This window comes from Rhinoderma darwinii, chromosome 3 (genome assembly GCF_050947455.1).
Source record: "Rhinoderma darwinii isolate aRhiDar2 chromosome 3, aRhiDar2.hap1, whole genome shotgun sequence".
NCBI lineage: Eukaryota > Metazoa > Chordata > Amphibia > Anura > Rhinodermatidae > Rhinoderma > Rhinoderma darwinii.
This window is the reverse complement of record NC_134689.1, coordinates 249,348,524-249,370,641: the sequence shown is the minus strand read 5'-3', so window position 1 is coordinate 249,370,641 and position 22,118 is coordinate 249,348,524. Positions and strand designations below refer to the sequence as shown.

Here is a 22,118-nt window from a genome sequence, read left to right as displayed (position 1 = left end):
CCGTACCACGTCTCTGCAGAGGGGAATGCAAGGCCCAGCCCTCCTCGGGTTCTCCTGCTTTGGACATCCAGGTTTTTGTGTGTAACATTTAGGACTAGGAGTGTTGGGGTATCAGGAAATATGTTTTCCCGAATAACCCGACCTGCCCGCGGTCTCCCCCGGGTCTTGCTCGGTCTTGGCCTCGCAGTAGCAGCGGTTCGAGTTGCTGAAGGGCCCGGAGAGGAAGACGGACAGAAAAAAAGGAAAATCCGTGAGGTCTACAGAACGGCCATAGACAGGAGCAGGGAGCTGCTTAGGAGAGTAAAGGTAAACGATATGAACGGATATATGTAATGACCGCCATAACTCCCTGAGCAGCTTCTCGTGCATATTCCGCAGCGCTGTGCACGGTGAGACAGGCTGATGCATGGATAACATGGAGAATTTCTGGCACTGTGCAAACTCAACTTTCTGTAAATGTCTCCGGGCTCATGATAATTGTCTCAAATACTATGCAGGGCTAAAAAAAAACGTACTCCAGCTATGCGTCAGCTCTGACCTGTCGTACATGTGACGCAAGGCTCCATTCATGAATGTGTCGCATCTACAGATGAGCAAATTTGCAGATTGCCACTGTTATCTGTGACTGGCAGTTCTCCATTATTTCCTATTGCTAAACTGTCTTTCTGCCATATAAGACACTGGAGGCTAAAATGTGTAATACACAAACATTTGACACAATTTGCACTTCTGCAAAATTGTCGTGAGAGGTTAGTCACATCTGTGCATCACATTTATGAACATCCAACCTCTGAATAAATAGGGATACATGTTGGCATCATTAAACCGCCACATTTCAGGGTACCACCTTTTAATGGCGCTCTGGAACAAATAATTGTGCTGCCACAGGTCGTGGAGGAAACAGGACAGAATTAAAGTCAGGTTTTTCTTTTTTTTTTTTTACTTGTTTCTGCCTTCTTGATTATCACCTCACTACACAGTATAGAACATGGGCAGGTAGCATGGGAGCGTCTTAAAGAGGCTCTGTCACCAGATTATAAGTGCCCTGTCTCCTACATAATGTGATCGGCGCTGTAATGTAGATAAGTGGTTTTTATTTTGAAAAACGATCATTTTTGAGCAAGTTATGAGCAATTTTAGATGTATACTAATTAGTTTCTTAATGCCCAACTGGACGTGTTTGACTTTTGACCAAGTGGGCGTTGTACAGAGAAGTGTATGGCGCTGACCAATCTGTGACTAAGCGTCATACACTTCTCTCCATTCATGCCCATTTGTACTCAGCACAGTGTGATCTCGCGAGATCACACTGTGCTGTCACATACATCTACATTAACGTTACTGAACTGTCTTGAGTGTGAATAGACATCACTTCCAGCCAGGACGCGATGTCTATTCACACTCCCGACACTTTGGTAACGTTTGTGTGGGACTTAATAGCTGCACAGCGTGATCTCGCGAGATCACGCTATGAATGACAGCACAGCAAGATCACACTGTGCAGCGATTAAGTCCCACACAAACTTTACCGAAGTGTCGGGAGTGTGAATAGACATCGCGTCCTGGCTGGAGGCGATGTCTATTCACTATCAAAAAGTAGAGAGTTACCACAGGAGGGTGCACGCCTTTTCAGAACCTGGTCCAAGGTCCTCAATATCAGGCAGAAAAATAGACAAGGAGGCAGCACTTCCAAAATGTAGAAAAACCTTTATTCACCCATGCAACGTTTCAATCCCTCAGGATCTTTCTCAAGCATAATATTGATGCTTGAGAAAGATCCTGAGGGATTGAAACGTTGCATGGGTGAATAAAGGTTTTTCTACATTTTGGAAGTGCTGCCTCCTTGTCCATTATTCACTATCAAGACACTTCAGTAAAGTTAATGTGGGTGTATGTGACAGCACAGCGTAATCTCGTGAGATCTCACTGTGCTGAGTACAAATGGGCATGAATGGAGAGAAGTGTATGACACTGATTGGTCACTGATTGGTCAGAGTCATACACTTCTCATCACAACGCCACTTGGTCAAAAGTCAAACACGCCCAGTTGGGCATTAAGAAAGTCATTAGCATAAATCTAAAATTGCTCATAACTTGGTCAAAAATGTTTTTCAAAATAAGAAAACACTGTTGTTATCTACATTCCAGCGCCGATCACATTATGTACAATATAGGGCACTTATAATGTGGTGACAAGGCTCTTTAAGATCCACTTACCAAGTTGTGACAGGACCATAGGGGGAATGGTGTGAAAGTTATCAGGAGCGTTGTGTCCCTGGATAGATTTTACTTTATCAGCGCTACAGAACCTACAGGAGAATTCAGTACTGATCAAATGCAATCACAAGCAGAATAAACAATGACATTTAGTGACTCACAGGTGATATTTTCTCTGATTCGAGTTGTTTTCTTTTCTGTTTCTTCTTCAACCTGCCCAAACCGCTTTATTACTTCTCCCAGGCATGACTGCAGAGTTTGCCACCAGACATCTTTCTCTCTGCTTTTCTGGTACATCCCAACCTTCTCTACACAGACTCCCAATCCTGCTGCCCACTTTAAAGAGGCTCTGTCACCAGATTTTGCAACCCCTATCTCCTATTGCATGTGATCGGCGCTGCAATGTAGATAAGAGTAACGTTTTTTGTTTTTTTTTAAAACGAGCATTTTTGGCCAAGCTATGACCATTTTTATATTTATGCAAATGAGGCTTTCTAAAGTACAACTGGGCGTGTTTAACGTTAAAGTACAACTGGGCGTGTATTGTGTGTGTAACATCTGGGCATTTTTACTTCTTTTACTAGCTGGGCATTGTGAATGGAAGTGTATGATGCTGACGAATTGGCATCATCCACTTCTCTTCACAACGCCCAGCTTCTGGCAGTGCACAGACACACAGCGTGTTCACGAGAGATCACGCTGTGACGTCGCTTCCTGCCCCAGGTCCTGCATCGTGTCGGACGAGCGAGGACACATCGGCACCAGGCGACAGAGGCTACGGTTGATTCTGCAGCAGCATCGGCGTTTGCAGGTAAGTCGATGTAGCCTCTGTCGCCTGGTGCCGATGTGTCCTCCACTTCGTCCGACACGATGCAGGAAGTGACGTCACAGCGTGATCTCTGGAGAACACGCTGTGTGTCTGTGCACTGCCAGAAGCTGGGTGGTAACGAAGAGAAGTGGATGATGCTGATTCGTCAGCATCATACACTTCTATTCACAACGCCCAGCTAGTAAAACAAGTAAAAACGCCCAGATGTTACACACACAATACACGCCCACTTGGACATAACTTTAAACATGCCCAGTTGTACTTAAGAAAGGCTCATTTGCATAAATATAAAAATGGTCAGAACTTGGCCAAAAATGCTCGTTTTTGAAAAAAACAAAAACGTTACTGTTATCTACATTGCAGCGCCGATCTGCTGCAATACGAGATAGGAGTTTGAAAATCTGGTGACAGAGCCTCTTTAAAAGTGATGTCCTGCTGCTACTACCAATACTGTACCTGTTGTGCTACCCAGTGCCACCATATACTCTACTGCAGAAGTATTAGTGCCATATAGGTAGTCCCACTGAAAATACTAGTGCGACACAGATGCCCTTATAGTAATTAGTACCACACATAGTGCCCTCAAAAATAATTGTGCCCAGCAAATAATGTCTGTGAGAGTAATATTGCCACAGACATAGCGTCCCCCAAAAATAGTTGTGCCAAGCTGATGGTGCCAATCAGTGATAATGTCCACTAAGTGTCCTGAAAAATAATTTTGGCAAGTAGATAGTGTCAAAGCAGTGCTTTAAAAAATAATTGTGTGAAGCAGTGCCTCCAATAGTAATTGTGCCAACACAATAGCCCCCAAAATAACTGCCAAGCAGAATGCCGTCAACGGTAATATTTATCCCCATAGTGCCCCCAAAAGTAACCTTGCCAGGGTATCCCTATAGTAATATTTGTCCCCCAGAGTGCCCCCATTAGTAATCGTTCTCCCCCAGAGTTCCCCATTGTTAACCCCTTCACGACTGCCATATGGCTATATAAGTTCCAACAATTCCCCGTGTAGTTGTCACGTATATGGGGATGTTGCTATCTACAAGGGGAATGGTGTAATCTACAGGGGGGGGGGGGTGCTATATACAGGGGGTATGTCAGTGTCTACATGGGCACTACCTACAGGGGACACTGTGGCACTATCTACATGGGCACTGTATGTGGCACTATGTGGGCACTATCTACAGTGGGAACTGGCACTATCTATATGGGCACTGGCACTATGTACAGTGGGCAATGTAGCACTATCTACAGTGGTATTGCGTCACTATCTACATGGGCACTGTGGTGTTTTCAGGTGGCTGGGACAAAAAAAACCTGACAAAATGAATCCATTTTTTTAACGTGAAAAACGGATGGCAAGTGGCGGTTAAAAACAGTCAGACGGCCGGGAAATGGATTCAAATTTGGAGACACACTGATACAAAACAGCGACAGTTGATCCGTTGTTAACTGCCCTTTTGTTTCACATTAGATGTCACTATCGCTATTGACAGCGGCATCTAATGGGTTAAACTGCCGGAACTGAGCGCATTTCGATTCCGGCAGTTGGGGCAGGAGCCAGGCTGTGTATAACAGCCGTGCTCCTGCCGCTGATAGCGTGGGTACAGTGGCAGTACCCGCGCGATCAGAGGACGGATATATCCGTCCCTCGTCGTTAAGGTGTTAAAGAAGGGTGTATCAGAAATGGAAAATTTAACCTGAACATAGGGGCATCAATGACACTAGTCTGATATACACGACACCTATCGGCGAACAACAGGTTGCTGACATGGGCAGTAGAAGAAAAAGAAATCATGTGATCGCTGGAAGAGCTGTCATGTGACCAAGCTGCCAGGTCTACCTAGCTTCAGTATAAGTCAGATTGCGACTAATGTCACAGTTAGGGCCTATGTACACGGCCCATTTAACCTCCAAATTGTATGGATCTCTCCATTCGCTTCCAATTTAGTCTTGTACTAATCCAATAGAGGAAAATAATGCCGTGCTCCATCGGACATTGCTTCTAGGGGAGAATATGTCTGTACATACGGCAATCAACGAAGATGTGAATGATGTCTGTGCAGCCTCGGTACACTGCCATACATAATCCGTGCACATGGCTTTGACTCTAAACTGGGGTTGCTAAGGTAGCTCCAATTACAGGGGAAAATTTTGTGTAAAAAAATAATAATTTGTAGTTAAAGAGGCTCTGTCACCACATTATAAGTGCCCTATCTCCTATATAAGGAAATGGGCGCTATAATGTAGGTGACAGCAGCGCTTTTTATTTAATAAAACGATCTGTTTTCACCACTTTATTAACTATTTTAGGTTTATGCTAATGAGTTGCTTAATGCCCAAGTGGGCGTATTTTTACTTTAGACCAAGTGGGCGTTGTACAGGGGAGTGTCACTTCTCTCAGGGCAGGTGTCTGTGCTGCTAAGCCTCCTGGGATGATGTTTTCTCCCATGTGATTGTTGCAGCCTGTGATTGACTGCAGCAGTCACATAGGATGAAACGTCATTCAAGAAGGCTGGCAGCACTGAAACCATATAGGGGAGAGGTGACGCTTTGCTATTAGAGCGCCATAGAAGGTGAAAATGGAGGGTTTTATTTATTTTTTTACTTGTGATTTTTGCGGCGAATCGCAGCAAAAATCGCTACATATTTGTTGCAGAATTTCACTTCCCCGTTGAACCTAATAGGGAAAGTCCACAACAAATGTGTATGAGATTTTTAAAGTCTTATTCAATTTGTTTCTACTGTCATAAACTGCAGATTTTACATCTGCAAATCCAGACAGAAAATCTGCCGCAATTACGCTACGTGTGAACGTAGCCTTATAGTGAAGCTGTGATTTAGGCCCTCTAAAACGATTGTATTAGGGAATTGCGTCATGAGCAGTTTTCTGTTTTAATGTCGTTATAGGGATCATTCCCTTTAGGGTGAGCGTACACGTAATGGTTGTGCGCCGCACATCTATAACTGCATGCGGTTTAATGCGAGTTGACACAGTTTTCAGCCAAGCAGCAAATACAGGTAAACCACATCCAAAATGCACATCCTAAGCTGTGGCAATTCGTAGTAAACCGAGTGCAGTTATGCCACGCGTCTCCCAGCTGCACAGCACAAACCACTATGTGTACGGGCATCCTAACAAGTGAGAGCAATTCTGGTAATAGAGGAGCAATGGTCAATCCTCTAGTGCTCCCCGTAGGCACCATCAGCAGGCTTTATAGCAGCGGTCTCAAATACGCGGGCCACATGAGGCTGTCATCTGTGGCCCGCGTCACCGAAGCTCCCTCGGGAGAGGAGAGAGTCGGCCGAAGGAGGAGCGCGCTGGTGCTCCTTCATGACGTCATGAAGCAGCGCAGTCCCTTTCTCACGCTGCTGGATCATTGGTAGGTGAGCAATGGCCACACAGTCCCCTGTAGATAGTGCAACCCCCCTGTAGATAGCTCCATTGGGGCTCCCTCTTGGAGTGGAATCCTCAGCTAGAGCGTTTCTGACGCTCTGGCCAGGGATTCCTCTGCTGGAGGAGCCCCTGAAGTCACTGTCCATATATGGACAGTGACTTCAGGGGCTCCTCCAGGAGAGGAACCCACGGCCAGTGCGTCGGCAACGCTCTGGCCGGGGAATCCAGGTCAGGCTCCTCCAGCAGCGCTCTGACTGGGGATTCCATTCCTAGAGGGAGACTAAATGGAGCTATCTATAGGGGGTGTGTGTGTGGGGCATATGTATAAGGGGCGGGTGTGTGGCACTATCTACAAAGGCGTGTGTGTGGCATTATCTACAGAGGGCACTGGCATTATCTACAGAGTGCACTGGCATTATCTACAGAGGGCATTGTGGCATTATCTACAGAGGACACTGGCATTATCTATGGGGGTGTGGCACTATACAGTGGCCATTGTGGCATTTTCTACAGAAGGCACTGTGGCGGTATCTACAGAGGGCACTGGCATTATCTACAGAGGACACTGGCATTATCTAGGGCAGGGGTCTTAAACTCGGCCGGGTAAGTGGGCCGCATATAGAATAAATGGGAAGTTGACGGGCCGCATTACTTTCAAATTTGATACAACACAAAATTATTGTTAATAAATTACTTATTTGAACTACTATAACACTATATTACTATAATAAAAATAATACTACATTACTATAAAATTAATACTACATTACTATAATAATACCGCTAGGTTTAAAATTTGAGATATTTCCCCACGTGCTTATTTCAACAATCTAGTTTTCCAGTTTAAGTGTCGCTAAATGCAATCCGGCGGCTCAGTTGGCAGCGTTTGGCAGACACACATGTCAAGATTGGGCAGTCCCTTTTTAGATAGTGCCACTGTGCCCTCTGTAGATGCTGCCTCTGTGGATGCTGTTGCATTGCCCTCTGTGGATGCTGTCGCAGTGCCCTCTGTGGATCCTGCCGCAGTGCCCTCTGTGGATGCTGCCGCAGTGCCCTCTGTGGATGCTGCCGCGGAGTCTTCTCTGGATGCTGCCGCGGTGCCCTCCGTAGATGCTGCCGCAGTGCCCTCCGTAGATGCTGCCGCAGTGCCCTCCGTAGATGCTGCCGCAGTGCCCTCCGTAGATGCTGCCGCAGTGCCCTCCGTAGATGCTGCCACAGTGCCCTCCGCAGATGCTGCCACAGTGATGTCAGGGGCTTGCCCAGAGCTGGAGTCCCGGAGGAGAGCCGCTTCTAGCACTCTGCCTGGGATTCCAGCTCTGCTCCTGACATCACTGTCCATATATGGACAGAGATGTCAGGGGCAACCCCAGAGCTGGAGTCCCGGGCAGAGCACTAGTAGGCTTTTCCTGGGACTCCAGCTGTGGTCCTGACATCACTGGGACTCCTAATCTGGGGAATTACACAGAGTCCCGGAGCAGAGCCTGTACTAGCGCTCTGCTCGGGACTCCTCTCTGGGGAAGACCCTGACACACTGTCCATATATGGACAGCGATGTCAGGGAATTCCACAGAGTCCCGGAGCAGAGCCGATACTAGCGCTCTGCTCGGGACTCCACTCTGGGGAAGACCCTGACACACTGTCCATATATGGATAGCTATGTCAGGGAATTCAACAGAGTCCTGGAGCAGAGCCTGTACTAGCGCTCTGCCTGGGACTCCGCTCTGGGGAAGACCCTGACACACTGTCCATATATGGACAGCGATGTCAGGGAATTCCACAGAGTCCCGGAGCAGAGCCTGTACTAGTGCTCTGCTCGGGACTCCACTCTGGGGAAGACCCTGACACACTGTCCATATATGGACAGCGATGTCAGGGAATTCCACAGAGTCCCGGAGCAGAGCCTGTACTAGCGCTCTGCTCGGGACTCCGCTCTGGGGAAGACACACTGTCCATATATGGACAGCGATGTCAGGGAATTCCACAGAGTCCCGGAGCAGAGCCGATACTAGCGCTCTGCACGGGACTCCGACTCTGGGGAAGCCCCAGACATCGCTGTTCATATGTGGACAGCGATGTCAGGGAATTCCAGAGTCTAGCGGCTCTGTGTCCCGCGGGCCGCAGATGACAGCCCCATTGGCCGCATGCGGCCCGCGCGCCGCGTGCTTGAGACCCCTGATCTAGGGGATAGGGGCTGCATGTGGTTTATGGCAAACTCCTTTAACTAGTTAAATGCCGCGCTCAATAACGACCGTGGCATTTATAGAGGTTTTTCCATGAAGGACATTTATGACATATCCACAGGATATGTCATAAATGTCAGATAGATGAAGGTCCCACCTCTGTCTAGAATGGTGCCCCCTAAACCCCATTCTAGCTTTCTGTGCTCTCCCGGCCACTTGATTGCATGTGGAGTTACTGAAAAAGTGTAACTCGCTGAGCTACGCTGTTTCCGTAACTCCCATAGAACTGAACAGTAGTTACGGAAACAGCATAGCTCGCATGCTACGCTGCTTCCATAACTGCCATTCACTACTATCGGAGTTAGGGAAACAGCGTAGCTCAGCGAGTTACGCTGTTTCAGTAACTCCACATGCAACTAAGTGGCCGCTGGTTCAAGTCCTCTATAGGGATGCACAATGCATCGAAACTTCGATACTGTGCATCCCCAAACTGTTCGATACCGTTACTTCATGTATTTCGATACTTAGCTGTTCGGCGGGCCTGCGGCTGCGTGATACAGTCATTGCCCCGCTCCGTAGTCCTGACATGTGCGCGCGGTCAGCATAATGTGATGCGGCCAGCGCTGCACTAATGAGCGGCGGCATGGAAGACAGAACATGGCAGTTCACTGCAAAACATCCCCATTAGTTCCTGCGCCGCCTCTCATTAGTGCAGCGCCGGCCGTATCACCTCGTGCTGACCGCGGGCACTTGTTGTCAGGAGCGGGGCAATGGCTGTATTACACAACCGCAGCCCCGCTCTATAACGGCGGAGATGAGAGAAACCTCTCATCTCCGCCGCTATTCCCCTTAATGTTGCGATCAAAGCTGACCACCACCGCAGCATTCAGGGGAAAATGAGAAGGGGGGATGCCCCTTGGATCGCATGACAGGAATCCCCGTGACACGATTGAGGGACATATCATATATGGGCAGACAGCCCAGGGTCCATTGAAGGACCCCAGGGCTGTCTTACCATATTTCCTGTTGTTAGGGCATACTGAGGTATGTCCTAACAACTGCTTGTGTACTATTAGTTCACAGGCTAGTATTAAATAAAAACAAATACATACACATTTTTTTTACAATAAACATTAAAATAAGTCTTAATACATAAAATATATACATATTCGGTATTGGCGCGGCCGTAATAACCGTAATAACCTTCACAATAATTTTTTTGCATCGTTTATGATGTGTACACTGTAAAAAAAATAAAAACTACTTTCATTCACTTATTGTGGAGCACGAGGTGTGATGAATTTAATAGTAATTAACCCCATCATGTACCTTATCCCTTAGCCCATGACTGAGAAACGTGATGGGGTTAATTACTATTGTGAGGCACATTCAAAATTCATCACACCAGAAAATGGAAGAACTTTTTTTTAATTTTTTTATTACTGTTGGCAAAGTATCGTTTTGGTATTGAAATCGCAATACTACACGAAGTATCGGTATCGAAGTCCAAATTCTGGTATCGTGACATCCCTAGTCCCCTAGAGGAATTAATAAAATGTGAAAAAAATAAAATAAAATACATTTTCAGGAGTGTAAAAAAAATGAATCTTAAAAGTTAAAAAAAACAACACCTTTTCCTATTTTTCCCCAAGCACAATGTAAAAAATAAAATAATTTGGTATCGCTGCGTCCGTAAAAGTACGATCGATTACAATATACCATTATTTAACTCGCACGGTGAGTTTAAAAATGTAAAACCTCAAAATAGTATTGGGTCACCTTAGCATTTAAAATATGAAATAAAAAGTGATCAAAAAAATCGTATGTTCCAAAAAATGGTGCCAATAAAACTACAGCTCATCCCGCAAAAAAATAAGCCCTCACACCGCTCAATCGATGAAGAAAATATGAAATAAGTTTTGGCCCTCAGAATGTGGTGAAACAGAATAAATTATTTTTTAACAAATAATTTTTTTCCTATTTTCTGTTGTTTAAAACCTGGGCGCGTCTTATGGTCAGGTGCGTCTTATAGTCTGAAAAATACGGTAATATTATAGTAATGTAGTATTGTAATGTAGTAATATTATAGTAATGTAGCATTGTTATAGTAATGTAGTATTATTATTAGGGATGTCATGATACCAGAATTTGGACTTCGATACCGATACTTCGTTTAGTATTGCGATTTCGATACCAATTTCGATACTTTTGCCAACTGTAAAAAAAAAAAATTCTTCCGTTTTCTGATGTGAGGCGCGACGTGTGATGAATTTTGAACGCGCCTCACATTAATAGTAATCCCATCATGTTTCTCAGTCATAATGGGTTAATGTGCGAGGTACATGATGGGGTTAATTACTATTAATGTGAGGAACATGAAGTGTAAATTCATCGCACCTCACATTAATAAGTGAATGAAAGCCGTGTTTATTTCATTCTTTTACAGCGTACACATCATAAATGATGCAAAAAAATTGTTGTGCGTGCCATTACTGAATGTGTGTATTTTATGTATTGAGACTTATTTTAATGTTTATTGTAAAAAAGGCATATGTGGATTTTTTTTTTAAATTGAACAACACTTTGTTATTACTTTATTTTTAAACTTTAATGTACTGACATATATCGGATATGTGCCAGTACATTAGCCTGTGTATGGATAGCACACAGGCAGTTGTTAGGACATACTTGGGTATGTCCTAACAACAAGAAATATGGTAAGACAGCCCTGGGGTCCGTCAATAGACCCTGGGCTGTCTGCCCATATATGGCATGGCCCTCGATCGCGTCACAGGAATTCCCTGTGACGCGATCCAGGGGCATCCCCCCTGCTCATTTTCTCCTGAATGCTGCAGTCAGCTGTGATCGCAGCATTCAGGGGAATAACGGCGGAGATGAGAGGTTTCTCTGATCTCTGCGGTTATAGAGCGGGGCTGCGGCTCTGTAATACAGCCATTGCCCCGCTCCTGACAGGAAGTGCGCGCGCGGTCAGCATGAGGAGGTGCGGTCGGCGCTGCACTAATGAGCGGCAGTTCAGGCACTGAGGACAGAACATGGGGGTGTTTTGCAGCGCGCCCGCCATGTTCTGTCTCCAGTGCCGCCGCTCATTAGTGCAGCGCTGGCCGCATCGCATCATCCTGACCCCGCAAACTTATCATGACTCAGGAGCGGGGCTGTGGCTGAATTACACAGCCGCAGCCGCGCTCCCATACATTCATGTATTACTATACTGAGCTGTGCGGCTGCGCAGCTCAGTATCGAAATACAGGAAATAGCGGTATCGAACCGTTTAGGGATGCACAGTATCGAAACAGTATCGAAGTTTCGATGCACCGTGCATCCCTAATTATTATAGTAATGTAGTGTTCTAGTAATGTAGTATTATTATAGTAATGCAATATTATAGTAATGTAGAATTATTATAGTAATGTATTATAGTAATGTAGTATTGTTATAGTAATGTAGTATTATTATAGTAATTTAGTATTATTATAGTAATGTAGTATTGTTATAGTAATGTAGAATTATTATAGTAATGTAGTATTGTTATAGGAATGTAGTATTATTATGGTAATGTAGTATTGTTATGGTAATGTAGTATTGTTATAGTAATGTAGTATTATTATAGTAATGTAGTATTGTTATAGTAATGTAGTATTGTAGTATTATTATAGTATTGTAGTATTGTTATAGTAATGTAGTATTATAATAATGTAGTATTATAGGAATGTAGTATTATTATGGTAATGTAGTATTGTTATAGTAATGTAGTATTATTATAGTAATGTAGTATTATTATAGTAATGTAGTATTGTTATAGTAATGCAGTATTGTTATAGTAATGTAGTATTATTATAGTAATGTAGTATTGTTATAGTAATGTAGTATTGTAGTAATGTAGTATTATTATAGTATTGTAGTATTGTTATAGTAATGTAGTATTGTTATAGTAATGTAGTATTGTTATAGTAATGTAGTATTATAATAATGTAGAATTATTATGGTAATGTAGTATTATTATAGTATTGTAGTATTGTTATAGTAATGTAGTATTGTTATAGTAATGTAGTATTATAATAATGTAGAATTATTATGGTAATATAGTATTGTTATAGTAATGTAGTATTATAGTAATGTAGTATTGTTGTAGTAATGTAGTAATATTATAGTAATGTAGTATAGTAATCTAGTATTATTATAGTAATGTAGAATTATTATAGTAATGTAGTATTATTATTATTATTATAGTAATGTAGTATTTTTATAGTATTGTTATAGTAATATAGTAGTATTATAGTAATGTTGTAATATTATAGTAATGTAGTATTGTATTGTTCTAGTAATGTAGTATTATTATAGTAATGTAGTATTGTTAAAGTATTGTAGTATTATAGTAAAGTAGTATTGTTATACAGTTAGGTCCAGAATTATTTGGACAGTGACACAAGTTTTGGCATTTTAGCTGTTTACCAAAACATATTGAATATACAGTTACATAATCAATATGGGCTTAGAGTGCAGACTCTGAGCTTTATTTTGAGGGTATTCACATCCTAATTTGAGGAAGGGTTTAGGAATTACAGCTCTATAATATGTAGCTGCCTCTTTTTCAAGGGACCAAATGTAATTGGACAATTATTTCAAAAGCTATTTAATGGGCTGCATGGGCTATTCCCTCGTTAATCCATCATCAATTAAGCAGGTAAAAGGTCTGGAGTTGATTCCAGGTGTGGCATTTGCATTTGGAAGCTGTTGCTGTGAACCCACAACATGAGGTGAAAGGAGCTCTCAATGCAAGTGAAACAGACCATCGTTAGGCTGAAAAAAAATTAAGAAATCCATCAGAGAGAGAGCACAAATGTTAGGAGTGGCCAAATCCACAATTTCGTACATTCTTGAAAAAAAAGAGCGCACTGGTGATCTCGTGAACTCCAAAAGACCTGGACGTCCACGGAAGACAACAGTGGTGGATAAAAAACCCCTTCACAACATCTACCCAAGTGAAGAACACTCTCCTGGAAGTAGGTGCATCAGTATCTAAGTCTACCATAAAGAGAAGACTGCATGAGAGCAATACAGAGGGTTCACCACAAGGTGCAAACCATTAATCAGCCTCAAAGATAGAAAGGCCAGATTAGACTTTGCCAAACAACATGTAAAGAAGCCAGCCCAGTTCTGGAACCGCATTCTATGGACAGATGAAACTAAGATCAACCTGCACCAGAATGATGGGAGGAAGAAAGTATGGAGAGGGCTTGGAACGGCTCATGATCCAAAGCACACCACATCCTCCGTAGAACATGGTGGAGGCAGTGTGATGACATGGGCATGCATGGCTGCCAAATGCACTGGGTCACTAGTGTTTATTGATGATGTGATTGAAGACAGAAGCAGCCGATGAATTCTAAAGTGTTCAGGGATATACTTTCTGCTCAGATTCAACCAAATGCAGCATGGTTGATTGGACGTCGCTTCACAGTACAGATGGACACTGACCCAGCACATACTGCGAAAGCAACCCAGGAGTTTTTTAAGGCAAAGAAGTGGAATATTCTGCAATGGCCAAGTAAATCACCAGATCTCAACCCGATCGAGCTGCATTTCACTTGCTTAAGACAAAACTTAAGGCAGGAAGATCCACAAACAAGGAACAACAGAAGACAGCTGCAGTAAAGGCCGGGCAAGGCATCACAAAGGAGGAAACCCAGCGTTTGGCGATGTCCATGGGTTCCAGACTTCAAGCCGTCATTGCCTGCAAAGGATTCTCTACAAAGTATTAAAAAAATCTTTTATTTACGGTAATATTAATTTGTCCAATTACTTTTGAGCCCCTGAAATGAGGAGGCTGTGTAGAAAAATGGTTGCAATTCCTAAACGTTTAACGGGATATTTTTGTTCAACCCCTTGAATTAAACCTGAAAGTCTACACTTCAATTGCATCTCAGTTGTTTTATTTCAAATCCAATGTGGTGGCATGCAGAGCCCAAATCATGAAGATTGTGTCACTGTCCAAATAATTCTGGACCTAACTGTAGTAATGTAGTATTATTATAGTAATGTGCTATTTTTATAGTAATGTAGTATTTATTATAGTATTGTGGTGTTATAGTAATGTAGTATTGTTATAGTAATGCCGTGTTATTATAGTAATGTAGTATTTATTATAGTAATGCAGTATTGTTATAGTAATGTAGTATTGTTATAGTAATGCCGTGTTATTATAGTAATGTAGTATTTATTATAGTAATGCAGTATTGTTATAGTAATGTAGTATTGTTATAGTAATGCCGTGTTATTATAGTAATGTAGTATTATAGTAATGTAGTATTATAGTAATGTATTGTTATAGTAATGTATTATTATAGTAATGTATTATTATAGTAATGTAGTATTATACTAATGTATTGTTATAGTAATGTATTATTATAGTAATGTAGTATTATAGTAATGTATTGTTATAGTAATGTATTATTATAGTAATGTATTGTTATAGTATTGTGGTGTTATAGTAATGTATTATTATAGTAATGTATTATTATAGTAATGTAGTATTATAGTAATGTATTGTTATAGTAATGTAGTATTATTATAGTATTGTGGTGTTATAGTAATGTATTGTTATAGTAATGTAGTACTGTTATAGTAATGTAGTATTTTTATAGTAATTTAGTATTATAGTAATGTAGTATTATAGTAATGTAGAATTATTATAGTAATGTAGTATTATAGTAATGTAGTATTATAGTAATGTAGTATTATAGTAATGTAGTATTGTTATAGTAATGTAGTATTGTTATAGTAATGTGTTATTATTATAGTAATATATTATAGTAATGTAGTATTATTATAGTAATGTAGTATTATAGTAATGTAGAATTATAGTAAAGTAGTATTATAGTAATGTAGTATTGTTATAGTAATGTAGTATTGTTATAGTAATGTGTTATTATTATAGTAATGTAGTATTGTTATAGTAATGCAGTATTGTTATAGTAATGTGATATTATTATAGTAATGTAGTATTATAGTAATGTAGTATTATTATAGTATTGTGGTGTTATAGTAATGCAGTATTGTTATAGTAATGTAGTATTGTTATAGTAATGCTGTGTTATTATAGTAATGTAGTATTATAGTAATGTGTTGTTATAGTAATGTAGTATTATAGTAATGTAGTATTATTATAGTAATGTAGTATTATAGTAATGTATTGTTATAGTAATGTATTGTTATAGTAATGTAGTATTATAGTAATGTAGTATTATAGTAATGTATTATTATAGTAATGTAGTATTATAGTAATGTATTGTTATAGTAATGTATTGTTATAGTAATGTAGTATTATAGTAATGTATTGTTATAGTAATGTATTATTATAGTAATGTAGTATTATAGTAATGTATTGTTATAGTAATGTAGTATTATTATAGTATTGTGGTGTTATAGTAATGTATTGTTATAGTAATGTAGTACTGTTATAGTAATGTAGTATTATTATAGTAATGTAGTATTATAGTAATGCAGTATTGTTATAGTAATGTAGTATTATAGTAATGTAGTATTGTTATAGTAATGTGGTATTATTATAGTAATGTAGTATTGTTATAGTAATGTAATGTAGTATTGTTATAGTAATGTGGTATTGTTATAGTAATGTGGTATTGTTATAGTAATGCAGTATTATTATAGTAATGTAGTATTATTATAGTAATGCAGTATTATTATAGTAATGTGGTATTATTATAGTAATGTAGTATTGTTATAGTAATGCAGTATTGTTATAGTAATGTGGTATTATTATAGTAATGTAGTATTATAGTAATGTAGTATTATTATAGTATTGTGGTGTTATAGTAATGCAGTATTATAGTAATGTAGTATTATTATAGTATTGTGGTGTTATAGTAATGCAGTATTATTATAGTAATGTATTATAGTAATGTAGTATTGTTATAGTAATGTAGTATTGTTATAGTAATGCAGTATTGTTATAGTAATGTAGTGTTATTATAGTAATGTAGTATTGTTATAGTAATGTAGAATTGTTATAGTAAAGTGGTATTATTATAGTAATGTAGAATTGTTATAGTAATGTGGTATTATTATAGTAATGTAGTAGTATTATAGTAATGCAGTATTGTTATAGTAATGTGATATTATTATAGTAATGTAGTATTATAGTAATGTAGTATTATTATAGTATTGTGGTGTTATAGTAATGCAGTATTGTTATAGTAATGTGGTATTATTATAGTAATGTAGTAGTATTATAGTAATGCAGTATTGTTATAGTAATGTGATATTATTATAGTAATGTAGTATTATAGTAATGTAGTATTATTATAGTATTGTGGTGTTATAGTAATGCAGTATTATTATAGTAATGTGGTATTATTATAGTAATGTAGTATTTATTATAGTAATGTAGTATTATAGTAATGTAGTATTGTTATAGTAATGTAGAATTGTTATAGTAATGTGGTATTATTATAGTAATGTAGTATTATAGTAATGTAGTATTATTATAGTATTGTGGTGTTATAGTAATGCAGTATTATTATAGTAATGTGGTATTATTATAGTAATGTAGTATTTATTATAGTAATGTAGTATTATAGTAATGTAGTATTGTTATAGTAATGTGGTATTATTATAGTAATGTAGTATTATTATAGTATTGTGGTGTTATAGTAATGTAGTATTGTTATAGTAATGTGGTATTATTATAGTAATGTAATGTAGTATTATTATAGTATTGTGGTATTATAGTAATGTAGTATTGTTATAGTAATGTGGTATTATTATAGTAATGTAGTATTGTTCTAGTAATGTAGTAGTATTATAGTAATGTAGTATTATTATAGTTATGTAGTATTATTATAATAGTTCAAATAATGAATTGATTAACAATAATTTTGTATTGTTTCAAATTTGAAACTACTGTGGCCCGTCAACTTCACATTTTGTCTATGTGCGGCCCATTTACCCGGCCGAGTTTGAGACCCCTGCTTTATATATAGGGCCTTCGTATGCACCATGTTGTGAGAAAACCTGTATTGAAGTGTTCTTTTTATCATGCTGTGTGCACACTAATGTTTTTGTATTATTTTTTTTGTTGCCCCCCCCCCCCCTCCTTCTGTCACTATTAGGGCCTGTTCACATCACCATTGCCCTTCCGTTGAGGGGTTCTGTCTGAGGTTTTATTCAGGTTAACCCCTCAACGGAAAGGCAAAACGGAAACATCAGCTTCCGTTTCCCTCACCATTGATATCAATGGTGACGGAAACCTAGCTAATGGTTTCCGTCTGTCACCGTTGTGACAGGGTTCCATTGTTCTTGACGGAACCAATAGCGCAGTCGACAGAACCCTGTCACAACGGTGACAGACAAAATCCATTAGCTAGGTTTCCCTCACCATTGATATCAATGGTGAGGGAAACGGAAGCTGAGGTTTCCGTTTGCTTTCCACTAGGCAGTTAACCCAACGGAAACCTCAGACGGAACCCCTCAACGGAACACAGACGCTGATGTTTTAGCAGATGTTTACCTTTGAGCACTATTTTACATCTTACATATAAACTGCATACAAAGTTATGTCACTTTCTGAATTACAGAACCTAAATAATAACTTGTATTATTGTCCTGCTATAGTTAAAAGTGCGCTCACACGTGTGGTACTTGCATTGTATGTATGCCTACAGGAAAAATATTCTGCCACGTAGACAGATTTCTAGAGTTCTTGCGTTGTAGAATATTTTCCTATAGGCATAGATTGTAGTGTTTTTACGCTGTGGAAATACATTGTAAGTACACCACGTGTGAGCACAACCCTAACAAGCTTGTCAATGACACAACACTGCTAACTAAGCTCCTACAATGCAGCGGTAGAGATGGGGTACCCACACAGCAAAATCCTCAGCTGCTACGTGAAAAGGGGGAAATCTATAGCATGTTCATTTCATTGCTGAAAAGGATCTGCAGCATGTGGACGAACGTAAATCATGGCTGATACTGCAATCCGCACAGCATTTCCGTCCCACGTGGACCTGGCCTAGGGCTCATGCACACAGCAGAGCCATATGTACGAAAATATATTCCCTTAGAAGCAACGGTTTAGGGCAGAATACCTTGGTATGTAGGCAGTCCGATGGAGAATTCTAAAGAAAAGAACATTTTCTGTTAGATTCATATTAAATCTGACTGAAAAAAACCCTCTTTATGTCTCTATAAAATGTGAGGTATACAGAGGTACAGTACAGGCCTTTTTATATGGCTGTGTGCATGAGCTTTGAAGCTGGACATTCACACTAGAAGAAAGTTGTCTGAACCCGATGATGATCTACTGTGTGTGGGAAGACCTTAGTGTCTTCCATCGCGAGGAAAGAGGGATTGGCCATGTTTGTCACTCTACTAGTTCTATAATTCAGCTGTCTACCTCAGATTTACTACGCAGTGCCTTAAAAAAAATAATGAAAAAAAAAAAGCGGAGTGGAGTTTACCATTGTAGATGGAAATCTGGCACATGATATGATCATAAATGACCAGTTTACATTGCTTTTCAGGATGAAGTAGGATCTCCAGGGATAGTTGTGGCTGTTTCCGTAGATGGACAAGCTGTTTGGTCGGAAGGTACGTTTTACAGAAATGTTACACTGTGCTGTGAGTATCTGAAAATGAACATTATAGTAAAGTACTATTGTATAGGCGCTAAAATGGAGGCAACACTCAACGCCATGTGGTAAAACAAATACAACAGGATTTTCTGTTCTGAAAAGTGGTTAGCGAAATACAGAGAGCTCATTTATATTATTATACAGGGCCTGAACAAATATTATTGTGTTTATAAAAAGACATGAACTCCTCAAGTTCTGTTTAGTTTACTGGTTTTCTCCTTTTGTCATAAGCTGTAGGATTTAGAAACACATTTAACCCCATGAGGACCAGGCTAAATTTGGTCTTGAGGGCCAGAATATTTTAGTATTTTTTCCTCTTTGCATTCAGGCAGTCATTACTTTTTTATGATTTGCTCAACTTAGTTGTACTTTTCATAGGTGCCATATTTTTTTGTACTTATACATTAGTGTTTAAATTATATTAGGTTTATTTTGGCCAAAAAAAAAATCCTACGTAATTTTTTTTTTACGGCATACAGCGATCAAATACAAGAGATGCTATAAATTTAATGTGCAAGTTGTTTAAGGCTGTGTTCACAACTGCGTCCGAGGCTTTTTTAGGAGCTTCTGTCACAGATTCAGTCATATTTGCTGGATAAAACAGAGCAGTATGCAGCGCAATTTTGTCTGGCAAAGTGATGGAAACCTGACGGAACTCAATAGGTAAAGTCTATGGGTTCCTTTGGGCACCGTTGGTTTCCGTCATTTGACGGATCCGATGATTCCGTTATTTTCGTTATTCTGTTCCTATGATGGAACAAAATAACAGAAATTCTAGCGCAGATGTAAACATAGCCTTATTTAACCCCTTAGTGACCAGCCCATTTTAGGCCTTAATGACCAAGCTATTTGTTACGTTTTTCCATTGTCTCACTCAAAGAGCTATAACTTTTTTATTTTTGCGTCGACATAGCTTTATAAGGTCTTGTTTCTTACGGGACAAGTTGTATTTTTTAATAGCACCATTTTGGGGTACATATAATTTATTGATTAACTTTTATAAACTTTTTTTTGGGGGGGAGAAAAAAACCCACAATTTCTCCACACTTTTTTGCATCCTTAACAGCCTTGTTTTGGCCTTAACCCCTTCCCGCTCCTGGACGTACTATTAGGTCATGGTAGCTGTATAGTTCGCGCTCCATGACCTAATAGTACGTCTCGGGAGTAACGGCCGTTTCGGCCATCCTCCCGACACATACAGGAGCTGTGACAGCTGCTGTCTCGTACAGCAGCTGCCGCAGCTCCTACAGCGGGGACCGATCGCTGTGTCCCCGCTGATTAACCCCTTAAAAGCCGCGTTCTATAGAGATTGCGGCTTTTTAGGGGTTAAGCTGCCATCGCCGGCCTGCTACCCGATAGCGGCCGGCGATGGTGACTATGGCAACCGGACACCAAACAATGGCGTCCGGCTATGCCATAGACGGAAGCCTAGTGGGTCCTGACAACGTCAGGACCCACTATGCTTGCTGTCAGTGAGTAGCTGACAGTTCTAATACACTGCACTACGCATGTAGTGCAGTGTATTAGAATAGCGATCAGGGCATCCTGCCCTCAAGTCTCCTAGTGGGGCAAAGTAATAAAGTAAAAAAAAGATGTGTAAAAATAAGAAAATATAAGTTTTAAAACTATTAAAAGTAAAAATCCCCCCTTTTCCCTTATCAGTCCTTTATTATTAATAAAAATATATAAACAAACAAATAAACTATACATAATTGGTATCGCTGCATCCGTAACGGCCTGACCTACAAAATTATTTAGTTATTTATCCCGCACGGTGAACGCCGTAAAAGAAAATAATAATAAACCGTAGCACAATCACAATTCTTTGGTCACTTCACCTCCCAAAAAATGGAATAAAAAGAGATCAAAAAGTCGCATGTACCGAAAAATGGTGCTGATCGAAACTACAGTTCGTTACGCAAAAAATAAGTCCTCGCACGGCTTTATTGATTGAAAAATAAAAAAGTTCTGGCTCTTAGAATAAGGTAACACAAAAAGTGAATGATTTTTTACAAAACTTATTTTATTGTGCAAACGCCATAAGACATAAAAAAAAACTATAAACATCTGGTATCGCCGTAATCGTATCGCCCCGCAGAATAAAGTGAATATGTCATTTATAGCGTACGGTGAACGCTGTAAAAAAAATTGAATGAAAAAACAATAGTACAATTGCTGTTTTTTAGTCACCACGTCACCTAAACATAGAATAAAAACTGATCAAAAAGCCGCATGCACCCCATGAAAACGACAATGAATTCCACAAGGGGTCTAGTTTCTAAATTGGGGTCACTTTTGGGGGGTTTCCAAAGTTTTGGCACCACAAGACCTCTTCAAACCGGACATGGTGCCTAATAAAAAAAGAGGCCTCAAAATCCACTAACTTTCTAAATGCTGTTGTGAATACTTTGAGGGGTCTAGTTTCTAAAATGGGGTGTTTGATAGGGGTTTCTAATATATGGGCCCCTCAAAGCAACTTCAGAACTGAACTGGAACCTAAAAAAATAAATAAATTAGGCAATACTTCGCTTCTTACATTATACTGATAATGAGCCGTTCCCACCCCGAGATGACCCCAGTTTTGACCGTTTGTATAAACGGAGACCCCTATTAGACCGTTTCAGTGCCCGGTTTTCCCAAGCCTACACCCCCGAGAAGTGTATTTCTATTGATGAGTCCCTTGTACATTTTAAAGGGAGGGTTCAATTCCGCGAGTACCTGCCGGGTAAAAGGGCAAGGTATGGCGTCAAGATGTATAAGCTGTGCGAGAGTGCATCAGGGTATACCTAAAGATTTAGGATATATGAAGGAAAGGCCACCCC

At 39.9% G+C, this 22,118-nt stretch overlaps 1 protein-coding gene across 1 annotated transcript in view; it reads left to right on the top strand.

Annotated features, from left to right (window-relative positions):
- Positions 1 to 22,118, top strand: part of LACTB (lactamase beta) — a 61,113-nt gene continuing 38,995 nt past the window's right edge. Inside the window, exons 1-2 of the mRNA XM_075857674.1 lie at positions 1 to 306; positions 19,186 to 19,252. Of these exons, the coding sequence (XP_075713789.1) occupies positions 121 to 306; positions 19,186 to 19,252 (253 nt within the window). The 5' untranslated portion in view covers positions 1 to 120. The remainder of the gene's footprint in view (positions 307 to 19,185; positions 19,253 to 22,118) is intronic.